At 33.7% G+C, this 13,153-nt stretch overlaps 1 protein-coding gene across 1 annotated transcript in view; it reads left to right on the top strand.

Annotated features, from left to right (window-relative positions):
• SCAI (suppressor of cancer cell invasion) overlaps window positions 1-3,891 on the top strand; it is a 105,134-nt gene extending 101,243 nt beyond the window's left edge. Inside the window, exon 18 of the mRNA XM_006205518.4 lies at window positions 3,043-3,891. Coding sequence (XP_006205580.1) covers window positions 3,043-3,189 — 147 coding nt within the window. The 3' untranslated portion in view covers window positions 3,190-3,891. The remainder of the gene's footprint in view (window positions 1-3,042) is intronic.
• The last annotated feature ends 9,262 nt before the right edge of the window (window positions 3,892-13,153 follow it).

Below are 13,153 nucleotides of genomic sequence, written 5' to 3'. Positions count from 1 at the left end.
TTGAATTAATTGAGGTTTTGTTTTGTTTTGCTTTAGAATTTTATTTTAACAACACTTGATTTATGCTATATCTTGTTTTGCTTTTTTAGCACCTCTTTACAGTTAATGTAATTATCTTATGAGAGTATACTTCCATTTTCTCACTCTTCATCTCTATGATCATCATTCATTTGACTTTTATATATGATATATGCTGTTAGATACTTTGGGTTATCATAGAGGTATATAGTCAGTTATCTTTTTTAAAAAATGTTTAATGAGGAAAAACCTTATATGTTTATCATTTCTGGCACTTTTAGTTTATTTATTTAGATTCAATTTTCCATTTGTAAGAGAATTTCTCTTAGTACAGAAAATTTTTTATCACTTCTTATAGTACATATCTGGTGGTGATTAATTTTCTCCTTATTTATCTGTAACAGTCTTTATTTCACTCTGATTTGTGTGTGTGTGTGAACCATGGGTTATTTAGAAATATATTATTTAGTATCTAAAATTTGGGAATTTTCAAAGTATCTTCTTGATTTCTAATTTCTTTGTGGTCAAATAATATATTTTGTGTTTGTGTAATATGAGTCCTTTTAATTTATTGAGACTTGCTTTATTTTCCAGAATGTGTTCTATAATGGTAAATGTTCTATGGGTACTTGAAGTGAATGTATACGCTGTGACTATTGGATGAGGAATTCTATGAGTGCCTGTTAGATCATGTTGGTTTATAATGTTCAAGTTCTTTATTGCTTTACTGATTTTCTGAATATGTGTTCTATTATTGCAGTGCATAATGTGTCTTTTCATTTTCCTGTGACTGTTTTAAAGATTTTCTCTTTATATTGGTTTCCTACAATTTGATTATGATGTACTTACCTTGATACAGTTTTCTTTGTTGTTGTTATTGTGGTTGTTTTTTCCTGCTTGGGGTTTATTGAGCATTTTGGATCTATCTAAATATCAAGGTATCTAAAATATTTTGGAGTATTTTCAGCCATTATATCTTTAAATATTTTTTTCATCTCTCCTCTTTTTCTCTCACTCTGGAACATTCATTACGTATATGTTAAACAATCTAATATTGTCCCACAGGTCACTGATGTGTCTTCATTTTTAAAAAAAAACTTTTTTCTCTCTGTGTTTCAGTTTCTATTACTGTCTTCAAATTTACTGATTTTTTTCTGCAGTGACTAATATGCTCTTAATCCTATATCCATTTAATTTTTCATTTCAGGAATTGCACTTTTCTCATCCATAGAAGTTCCTTTGGGTTGTTTTAACATTTTCCATTTCTCTTCTCATTATATTTATGTTTTCTTTTGTGCTCTTGAATGAATAATAATACCTAAGGTCCTTATCTGCTAATACTATATTCTCTATCATTTATAGGATTTTTTAAAAAGTTTTTCGTACTGGTTAGGGGTCTCATAGTCCTAATTCTTTGTATGTCTAATACTTTTCTATTAGACCATGAGCATTGTGAATTTTCTGATTTTGAATTCTGGATTTTGTTGTTTTTCTTTAAAGAGTGTTGGGCTTTGTTCTGGCAGGAGTTAAATTACTTGAACATCTCTTTGACCTTTTCATGGCTTGTTTTAAAATTTTTAGAGGTAGATTTATTAAGGTAGCATTCAGATGTAGACTTATTTCAGCCTAATACTAAGAAGCATGATTTTTCTGGGGTGTCTTTCATATGTTGCCTGTTTTAAAACATATTCTCCACTCTGGGAGGTGTTAGCTCGGAATTCAGACATCTCCCAGCCCTGTGTGAGCTGAGAGAATTGTTCAGTTTAAAATAGTCCCCTAGTGGTTTCTGGTTTCGATTTTTTTTTCTCTATTTTTTGGATTTTTGAACATTTTATTGTTGTCACTCCTTATAGTATTTAGTGTGATAAAACAAAAATTTGGTCTTTGTAATGTGTAATGATTGAGGCCTACAGGCAGAAGAGAGATAGAAACAGTATTTGAATATATGGACTGTCTTGTTAGATACATAGAAAAGTAGTAACTTATTTTTTCAGAAAATTTTAAATGCATGGCAAAATTGTAGTCTATAGACATGACCAGATGAAGAAGAATTTCCAAATGAAAATCACTTGATTCTTGAAATTGTTTCCTTTTGCTTCCATGTAATTACAAAAACTATTTTCTTTTTTTTTTTTATTCCTTTTCTGTCCTCCTTTTTTGTTTTTTCCCCTGATCATTCATCTCTCCTTTTAGAGACTCTTTTTCACTCTCTTTGCTAATATTCTCAGAAATCTTATCTATTTTCCTGGCTTTAATATTTATCTCCATGCAGGTTATATCAGTGTATATGTTATATAGGTATATGTATTCAGTATATAATATGACATAAATTGCTCAAACCTGTCTTCTCAGACACAGCCCTGAATTTTCAAATTCTAGTTTAGGGGCAGTCCTATTGGTACAGCCCTTTACCTCAAACAAAATATGCCTAAAACCTGAAGCTTTATACTGTCACCAAATTATCTCCTCCTTTACATCTCTTTTTCTCTGGGTAGCTCTCAACTCTTCTTTCAAGTTATCCATTCCTGAAATCTTACAGTCATTTTTGACACCTCCTTCTCCTATAATTAATTGCCGAAGCCCATTTTTTTTTACCTTTTCTGTGCTTATGATGTCTTTTGTCTCATTTTAATTTCCACTGCAATATATTTATTTATTTATTCATTTAAGAGATACTTGTTGAAATTCTATATATGTTAGGAATTCCCCCCCAGCAAGTAGGAATTATATGGTTCCCATAATATAGCATAGTGCCCAGAAATGATAGGCACCTTTAAATATTTGTGAAATAACTCACTAAATGAAGATATTGGGTTGAACCATATGAAATTATCATTTTTTAGGGTCAAAATGGTCAAATGTCAACAATTTCATATGTTCAACAAATCTATTACCAAGATAAGTGAGAAAAATATGTATTAAGTTACTCCTTAATATTGTTAATGTGAACAGTAATACTATTAATGTGTATAATTTTATTTCATTAAACTATAATACTTGACTTTTCTCTTCTTTGCCTACCAGGAAACACGAAATTATCCAGAATCATATCCACAGCTGCCAAGGGATGAAACAGTGGAGAACCCTCATCTCCAGAAGCACATTTTGGAATTAGCATCCATTCTGGATGTGCGAAACGTGTTCCTTGAGAATACCATAGATGACTATTAAAACAAAAATCCTCTTGTTGAAACAAGTTTTCATTTGCCACAGATTTTAAATGGTGCAGTTTTCTAATGTGATGACAGACATATAGTGGTGTTACTTAGTTTTTATTTTTCAAATTAGGACCACCATTTTAAAAACAAATGGAAAAAAATGTTCAAACTTTTAGGGTAACTGTTTTAAAATACAATATTTCAGGTCTTTTAAAAACTCGATTAATCTTGGAATTTTTATTTTTGGGTTTTGAGGTATGAATACTTACCTCCAACATCTAATCCTACGTTCAAATAGTCACTATTCTGACCCTGAGAAGAGTAAATCATTTATTTTTGTATAATGAGGAAAATCCAGCTCTTATACTTGGACCTTAAAAGTGTGGATTTGAAAAATATGTAATTGTTCACAAAGATGAAACTAGCCAGCATGGACTACTAAAAATCAAGAACAGAGCCCTTCCATAATATTTTTCATTCCGAGTTAGTAGGTAGAAAAATGTGTTTCTTTGAAGCATAATCAAGATAGTTCTTGAAATCATTTAATTCATTTAAATACTGTCAAAATTTCAGAAACTATAGGATTGATTTGCATCTGAGAAGCTGAATCTTTAATTGGGGTCTTGATATGTATTATTTGGAATGTGTGAGTCTTGTATTGTCATGAGATATCTTTGCATATTTTGATTTCTTTGTAGTCTTTGAATGCTGGAAATGAAAAAGAACAACTTTTAAGTATTTCATTCAAAAAATCAGATTGTTGGTTTCATAATACAGTGTTTCCATAGGAATCCTATTTAAGCCCTTATTATTTAAGGAGATCAAGTTCAGACACTGTCTAGATGGAAGTCTGTGGCATACAGTACAGAGTTGATATATAATCTTTTGTCTAGTTCAGATTTATGAGACTTCGAAGTCAGAAATATTATTAATTTTAGTTGAGGGTAACTGAATTGTTATTTAACCTAAAATGGAAGTTGCTTTTGCATTGACAATTTGGAAATAGGATTTTTTAAAATTCCTTATCTTTAATATTTTATATTCATGCACACGTTTTTTTTAATTATTTTAAATAGGGCCCAGTGTATAATATAAAGATTTTTGTATTTTTATTCCCTACCATCCCCTTCATAATTTCACAGGCACTAGCTGTGACTTTTTTCCCCTTTTTTTGACTCCACAGGATTCAAGCTTATAAATCCATGAATCAAAATGTCCTTCTGCCTGATTTTCTGTACAGGCTCACATTCTGCCTCTGGTAGCCCCAGGGGAAATGAGATGATGGCTTTTGGTACCTCTTTCGTGTGTCCCTAGGGAAATTTTACTGTAACATTTTTAACTTGGTTTTTGTTTCTGACATTGAGAATTATTTGGGTCTAAGTTATTCATAAACTTGTTCCAATTTGCTGATTTTTCATCTGAACTCTTGAAGTTACTCATCTTGGGCTTGCGGGATGTTGTAGGGTTTTGTTAATTTTTAAAAATTATTTTTTGTTTGTTCTTTTAAACACTATTTCAGAAAGCTTTGGAAAAGTTACCCCAGAGAGAGATTTCCTTTGCTAGTGGGTTGTCTTTATCAGATAAAGACTGCTTTCTTTCTTTCTTTTTTCCCTCAGTACATTAATAAACTTCATAGCTTTCCTTTCATAGCAGTATTCATCTGGACTAGAGCAGTAGACTGTCCTTAGTCTTCTGACCTCCTGTTTCAATTCCCTTGAAGTTCTGTGCCAGTAATGTTCCAAACAACACATATTCGTCTGTTCTCTGATGCTTAATACAATATTTATCGTCCTGAGCTTTATCCTCACCTGATTAAGATAAAGAACACTGGTCTGAGGACTGGGAGACCTGAGTTCTAATTCTGGCTTTCCTGATAACTAGCTTTATGCCCTTTGACAAGTGTCTTCATGTCTCTGCTTTTTAGCACTCTCATCTGCAAAATGAAGGTGTTGGTCCAAGGTTCTATCCAATCCTATGGTTCCACAATTTGAACTCTTCATTCCAAAAGATACTGATTTTTCCCACCCCTGCTACCTGGAAAGCTAGTTTCCCTTATTTTTGTATACACAACATTTTCTTTTCTAGATCATGTTTACCTTGTTTTTGTTCAAGAAAATATCTGGGTCCCACTTAGTTGTCGTGGAAACGGTTCAGAGAGACAATCTCCTGAAGAAATTAGAGCTTTTGTTACTAGAAACATGTTTGTCTAAGAACAAGGGGTCTTAGAAATCACAGCTGGGGCTTACAGGATGACATTGCTCCTTAAGCTAATAGTAGTGTAATTCCTTACTGGTGGTTAAAGATCTGAAGTGATCTTGAGAGGAAAACTGTCCTATAAAATTCTAAGTTATTATTTTATTCATGCCTTCAAAATATGTGTATTGAATGACGACTATACTCCAGATTTTGTTTAAGCTTCGGGGAAGCAACGTAGACTTAAAAATCCTTGTCTTCAGGAAGCTTACATTCTAGTAGGAGGAGTCAGGCAATAAACATAATAAATGTGTAAATTTATGTCAGAAAGTTAAGTAGTGTGAAGAAAATTTAGAGCATGGTAAGGGAAATTTTTCATTTGTTTTTAGGCAGAGAATAATGTTTAAATGAGTGGTCAGGATAGGCCTTATTGAGAAGGTTACATTGGCGGAAACACTTCATATTTCTTTGTCTTTTTGGTTTTGTTTTGTTTTTTTTACTTTTCAGTATGAAAGTTTTAAACATACACAGAATTTAATAGCCCTCTTGGGCCCATTACCCAGCTTCTACATTTTAAGACCTTACTTTAATCAAGGAAGGGGAAATGAAAAAGGACAATCACTCACTGGGCTCAAGATGACAATGGCAAAGAATCTCATTTCTCAATAATACTGCTCCCCTTTATGAATATAAATATGTTAAACCCTTCATTTATTTATCTTTAGAATTCACAAAGATTTAAATTTGGGGACTAAGAACAAAACAAGCAATAGGAAAGAGCACGTCTTTATTTTCAAATTGCACAAACTCCCCCTGGAGATTCTGATACAGTCTCTCACCTCGTTTAAGAATCACTGTAAACAAAATAGTATAACAGTGCAAGAAGTCAGTTATGTACTAAACAAAATTAAGCACAATGGGATTATTTTCTCTTTCTTTATCCTTGTAGTTCTGAAGTTGGTAATGCAACTGTCTTCCCAATTTTACAGAAGAGAAAGCTGAGACCTCCCCCCAACCCCGAAAAAACTTCAGTTTATTCATAAAAGTACAGCTGGAACTAAAACTCAGATCTCCTAATCTCCGCCCAGTCTTTCCAGGAGCTCAGGTTGCTTTCTATAATTAACAAGAAAGAAATAATTAGAGATTTATATTTTGGCACAAAGGTTATGGTATTTTTTTAATATATCAAATATTAAAACCAGTAAATCAATCAGCCGTAGTAAATTTTTATTTATTAATTACAAAAAATCCACAAGTCAGACATTTTAATCTTTGATTTTAGCCAGGATATATTGTGTGTGTGTGTGTGTGTGTGTGTTTTCTTCCTAGGAAGTGGTGCTCTCAAAACCTCTCAAAGCACATAGAATTTATTGTACCCTTTATGTTTTTACCAAGTTGAAATGTTTTGAGATTATAAAAGCAAAGTGCAATCTAGAGTCATGACTGAAATTTTCCTGGTAAAGATCTGGGTTTTATCTTTTCCATACTTACGGCTACTCTGTTTTCTTGCAGTAGAATTCCCTGAAACAGATTAAGTGGTGACTGAACTGAATTTCATTGAGATAAAGGGAAAAGCAACAAATCTGATTTATATATCAATCATAGAGCTTTCTTTAGCATTCTTCTCCAAATTTAATCTCTGACCTGTGTGTTAGTAACTTTCTGTCTCTTTGAAGGGTTTTGGACTCAGTTGAAAAATCTTGTACTTAGTTATCCACAGAGATTTGTAGTCAGCCACTGAGACTTGTAATCAGCCTTATGTGCAGAGGACATTCTGGACAGGAAATATAGTTGGGTACGAAAGTCTGCAAACTTGGCTACTGCCTGTGATTCAGAACCACCTCCCCACCCTAAGTGAGTAAAAAGATTTGATATGAATATGAATGGTATGAATCTCCTGGTGATATTTTGGGTGTATATGTTCCTGTATGTTTGGAGAGTATTAAGGGTATTTACATTGAGGGCTCTTTTGTTGTCCTTATTTATTTGAAATTTTTTATTTGCAATGGCATGTATATATTTTTGTGATGCTAAATGCAATCTCTGTGTATACTTTTTGTATATATGTACATATTTGTAAATATATTGGTATGCAATGATACAGTATGTGTATATTATATACCCATACCCATTGTGGGCTGAATTTATTTTAGTTCTGTGAGGACATCATAGTGGCATTGTTCATGCTGCTGTAATTAGGTTGTGGCTGTATCTCATTCATGAGCCTCTGTTTTGAGGGGCTTGTGTTTGGGTAAAGTGGGCTAATTTGGAATTGAAATTAGGATATGAAGATCTTAACAGAAAGCTGGATATTCTTAGCTTTAAAATCATCTGCCGATTTCCATTTTAAACTGATGGTAAATTAGTGATATAAACCTGGAAAACTGAAGTATGTGAAACTGAGACACCAGCAGGTTTTTAAGCTATATTAGTCCTTTATTTTCTTGACCATAATTGAGTATTATTACCGACTAGTAAAGTATGTATTTACATTGAGAATCAAGGGGCAGTGGAAAAATTACTTTGGTCACATTTCAAAATAGGAAAATGTCCTTTAAATAGGGAAATATGTTCCTAGTTGCGATTTCAATATCAGATACCAGATTTTAATTTTGGAATAATTTTTTTCACCAGTGTGTCTCATTTTGTATCTGTCTCTGTGAGGCAGAAAAAGGGGCATTAGCTAGGGAAAGGCTTTACCTAGGTAGGGTGGAATTTAATGAGGAACAGGAGGTTGATAATCTGTATATTTGCAGCAGCTGTGATTATTTAGTCCTGTTTTGGCATTTCTAACTATAGATTTTTCTTATTGGAGTTGCGTATCAGATGAGTATGCTCATCTGAGAAAATGCTTCCAATGAATAAAATGCCTCCGGTTGTATTTCTTTGTCTCTATGAGACCACTGTGTTCTGCAAATTGATACATTCACACATGAAGTAGGATTTTTAATATAGGGTGCATGGCGTGCTGTAAAACTGGGGCCTTCAAACTTCTACCAAGGATGACAGGTAGGGGGGGATAAGAGGACAGTAAACATGTGCAGTGCCAATTTGTGAACCTATGGAATATCACAGAGATCGATGTTTGGTTATTCCTGCCTTCACTGGGCATGTTTATTTGCATGAAAGAGTGTAGAAGATGTTTAATATACACTTGATACACTTGAGTACATTTACCACAGAAATTAAGTAGAGGTTTTTTTGCATGATAAAAATATAACTGCAAAGCAGCTGTTTACCCCATTATTTTTCAGAAGATTAAATCTATCTGATCCAATATTACATTATCTTAAAGACAGAAGTCAGAAGTCAATTTTACTGTCCTCCAAAATGTTACATTTGCCTATTTATTGTATTTTTAATGTAACAGCCAATTATTCATAACACTTCTCAATTCCAGTGTTAAATTTAAGTAGTTATAATAGCCTTTTTCTTAAATAAATATTAAAATTTGGTAATGTACTATTTCTAAAAAAGATCAGTGAAAGCATCCATAATGTCTGATGTTCTGTTGTTTTAGTAACCAAATCATTCATTGCAGCTGGTGAATAGCAGAGCAGATGTTATGCTATTTAAAAGTCATGGAACTGATTCACACTTAATATAGTCATTGATTTGAGGAGAGCAGCAGCAATAAAAAGTTAGTAGATGAGATTGACATTGTGACTATGACCTCTGGCTCTTTAACAGTTGTAAAACTCGTTACTTTGCAGTAAAATAAGAATTGGTTAGAACACCAAGCCCTTTCCCCCTATTCTCCTGTCATCTTAAATGATACTTTATACCTGTTCGTGCTGTACCTCCAGTCCTTTCCTGGATACTGTGACCACTTTACTGAAGAAAAAAAATTTTAAGGCAATTCATTTTCCTTAAATTAGAATTTCAAAACATAATATTATACTATATCCCAGCATCACTGAATTTTTGAACACAGAGACTTATTGAGCATACCCTGTGTTTAAAGAAAAAGAATTGATGTGTGAATGGAATTAATCACCTATTGAAGGGAGGGGTGTCAGAATGATGTAGGGGGACATACCCTTAATTGGGTAAAGATAAATGTATTAAATTAAGTATAACTAGTTTGCTGGTGCCATACAAATACTTCCTTTGGAATTCTGTAGATATGAAATATTTTCTTAAGCTAAAGTTGGTATTTTTTCATTTACTAGTTTGGTGTAATATTGACTTTTGAGAATTCCATTTCTGCATAACATTGTTACTTAATCACTGATTAAAGTACCATTTCTTAATTTTAAAATGCTTTTGTTGATTTCTTTTGTGTTTTTAAGTTATTTTTTAAATTAATTATCAACTATTCTGAGCAGTATGATTTTTTTAAAACATTTGAACAGGACTTTCAGATTTTTTTTTTTAAGCAGTTGGAGGTATATTAATTCTGCACTCTAGATTCATTTAACCATAAAGCCTGAATTTGGTCATAGAAAAAAACTATACATTGGGAATATTTTCCTATTTTTGGTGGATAATTCCAGTCTGTATCCCAAGACAATCATCTTTTTAGGTGTAGTATTGTCTGTTGAGACATTGGTAATTTCAGGTTCAGAATTTTTTTTTGCTTTTCTGATAGGCTTTATGGAATGAAAGTTAATACATTGAGTGTTTATATCACTTTTCAGAATGAGATAGGGAATTATAGCTAGCCTTCCTATAGGTCTGCAGTAAACAATATTTAAAGTTTTATATTATATCACTAACATTCTTCTATCTTTTGAAACTTGTGAATCTCCACTTGTCCATGATTGAAAATTAAGACTTGTAAACATTACAGATTGACCCATAGGTTTTCTCAAACAACGAATCAGTAAGATTGACCATTGTAAAATGTGAAATGATCATTTATGATCATTGCAAAGTAAAGATTTCCAAACTATATAGGAATAACCAACCATTCTATTTAAAAAAAATCTTATTCCTACCCTCCTTTGCATGTTACTGACTTTTTTCCAGCTAATGTGTTGTAGTGCATTAGAAGTCTGCAGGAAAAATGTTTTAGGGCAATAAGAATTTTTATTACTATTTCTTGCAGAATGAGTTTTTTTAAACTTGTTTATTTTTTATTAAAAATTACTTAATGGGTTGGTAAAATATTTTAGGACTTTGTGTTTGTGCTTTTTGTAGTTATTTGGTTACATTCCTCTTGTCACATGGATCATATGGCTAGTTCTCCAGCGGTTTTTTGTTTGTTGTTTTTTAATAAACCTTACCATCAACAATCAGAAAGACATATTTTGGAGGCTTCATCCAGTCGAGGTAGAAAGGTCTTAGGTATTAGAAAAGGCAGGCACAATGTCCTAACATTTTCATAGTAGAGCTTACAAGTGAAGGAATTTATCCAAATAGGTTATCTTCATTTTGTAGCGCCAGTAGAAACAGTGGTTTCATTAATCATTGAATCTGATGAAGCAGTTTTAAATTATTTCTTACTTTGCTCTAAAGAATTTTGTCATTTCAGGCCACATTATTATTTTCCCTGAGAAGTTTCCATTGTAAGATTGAATACCTTTTTCTTTATTCAAATCATCACTAAAGGTTAAGATAATCAAATAGGAGCTTAAATAAGTTATATTTGATCTTTTTTCCCTGAAAATAATGGTGAATCTATTTGTCTATATTATGAATATTAGGCAGAAATGCACTTGTTTCAATCATAGCATAAATTACATTTGGAGAATATAATTACTTGATTTTCTAGTGGTGTGAAATACTTTTTAAAAATTGTGCTTGTCTGTAACTGAACTGTTATAGAATTGTAACACTATAGGGATTATAGAGTTATATTTATTAGCTCTCTTCGAGAGATTGAAGCACAATAACTTTCATGTAACAGTTCTTATCCAAGTGCTGCTAATCTGTTGTGCAAATAATGAAGCTATTTGGTTGCCTATCTAGCTATTCACAAATCACTGTAATCCTTGAGATGTAATCTTATTGTTCATTTGTATTAAATTTTGGGTATTGTGGGTTAATACTTTAGAACAAAATCCATCAACTCAGCTCTGAGACAAACCATTTGGATTCATTAGTTTTATGTGTTCTTAGTAGAATAAATTTTGAAGGGGCTATTTAATACCAATGACTAAGGGGGAAAATTATATTGTCAATATCACTTGAACAATTGTGGTATTGTAAAAGTCTTATCTGTTGTGTTTCTAAATTGCTTAAGCCATACATATTCTTAAGGATGTTTTCCTATTGTGTTCCTTTTTCTGCTTTGTCTGTTATGGTTAATACTTAATAGATTTTAGAAATTGAGAAGTTATTGAAATACTTTATTTTCTTGATCATCACTTTTGACTCTTGTGTGGTCTGTGATTTGTCATAAAGGATAGTAAGCCTTTCACTACTTCACTAAATGAACTTCAGCGTAAACACTGTGATTCTGCAGAGCAGATTCAGTAGGCCCTTGTCTTTCCAATGTTCTCTTCTGTTTTATGGCACCTACCACCTTGAGGGCGCTTAAAAACTAGAGGATGGAAAGTTAAACGTTGTTTTGATGTTTATTGAATTAACAAGATTACAGAATATTTGATTTTTGTTGTCAGTGTATTGAAGACATTTTTGCATTAATGTTCTCTAGGAATGTGACTACATTCATCAGGTGTGAACTCTTGTAAATGAATTTTGTATCTTGAATTCACGTATATACTAAGTGTATCATCAATATAAAAATAAACATTATTTGCTTAAAATTTTTGCTACTTTTTCAGAATTGTTATTACGTACTGATGAGATTGCCTCTTTCGTATAATGCCTCAGACACTTTGAACAATCTTGGGGTTGTGGATTCGATGCTTATTGTTTTAGTTTGTAAATTTCTTATGCGTCCTAGGGGTGGTTTTTCCCTTCCCTTCTGGTGGTCAGAACTGGGACACGCGGAGGGAGGGATTGTTTAAGGAGATTGGGTGGCAGTTACTGGCTCTCTGGCTGGTGTTGGGTCTGGGCAAGAACTTCCACCTGGAATATCTGCCTTGGTTGGCATTGAGGAGTCCAGATACATGACGCAGGCTACTAATTTATACTGTAACTTTGTAAAAGGCGGTTTTACCTCTGGACTTTTTTCACTGTCAGAAGTTACAGGCCCATTAGTGGATAGTGAAATGAATGTAGTAGGCTGCCGCCAGCGTGTTTTTTTAATTAAGTGCAATATTCAGAGTATAATACATAGTATAATAAGGTGTGATTCTGAAAACTTCTTTCAATGATACATTCTGGGTCCTAGGCTCCAATATAAAATGTATAACCTACAGTAGGTCCCAGGCACAAAACTAAAACACCAGTTACAAGGCGCGTGCTAGTCCCAGTACTAATTTGTAGAGCCACGGGATTCTGTGTGAGGCAGGGACTTGCAGTGACAAGACGGCTGTGTGTGATAGCGATGCGTCTATAAGTGATGCGCGGAGAAAAAAGGAAACTATTGGCCCAGCCTGCGGTTTCTATACCGCACAGCACACGCTAGCCCCACCCAACCAATTTTCCCTTTTGCCACCAGGCTCCTCCCACTTTCCCAGCTCCGCCCCGCCCCCTTTACGAAAAAAAAGGAAAGAAACGGTTCGGCCACCCAGCCTCCCAACGCGGGTCAGGCCGCTTGCTGACGTGGCGGGCCGGCCTAAGGGATCACCCGGCCTCGCGCCCGCGCCCCCGCCCTCCTGCGGTTCCAGCCCAACCGCCGCCCGGGAGCTTGAGGTTGTCAGCCGCGGAAGGTGCGCTCAGGCGCATGCGCGCGGCAAGCCGGCCCTACGAGCAACCACTTCCGGCGCGCT

Source organism: Vicugna pacos, chromosome 4 (assembly GCF_048564905.1).
Source record: "Vicugna pacos chromosome 4, VicPac4, whole genome shotgun sequence".
NCBI lineage: Eukaryota > Metazoa > Chordata > Mammalia > Artiodactyla > Camelidae > Vicugna > Vicugna pacos.
Note: the sequence above shows the minus strand (reverse complement) of the source record. Positions and strands in the feature narration are given on the sequence as shown.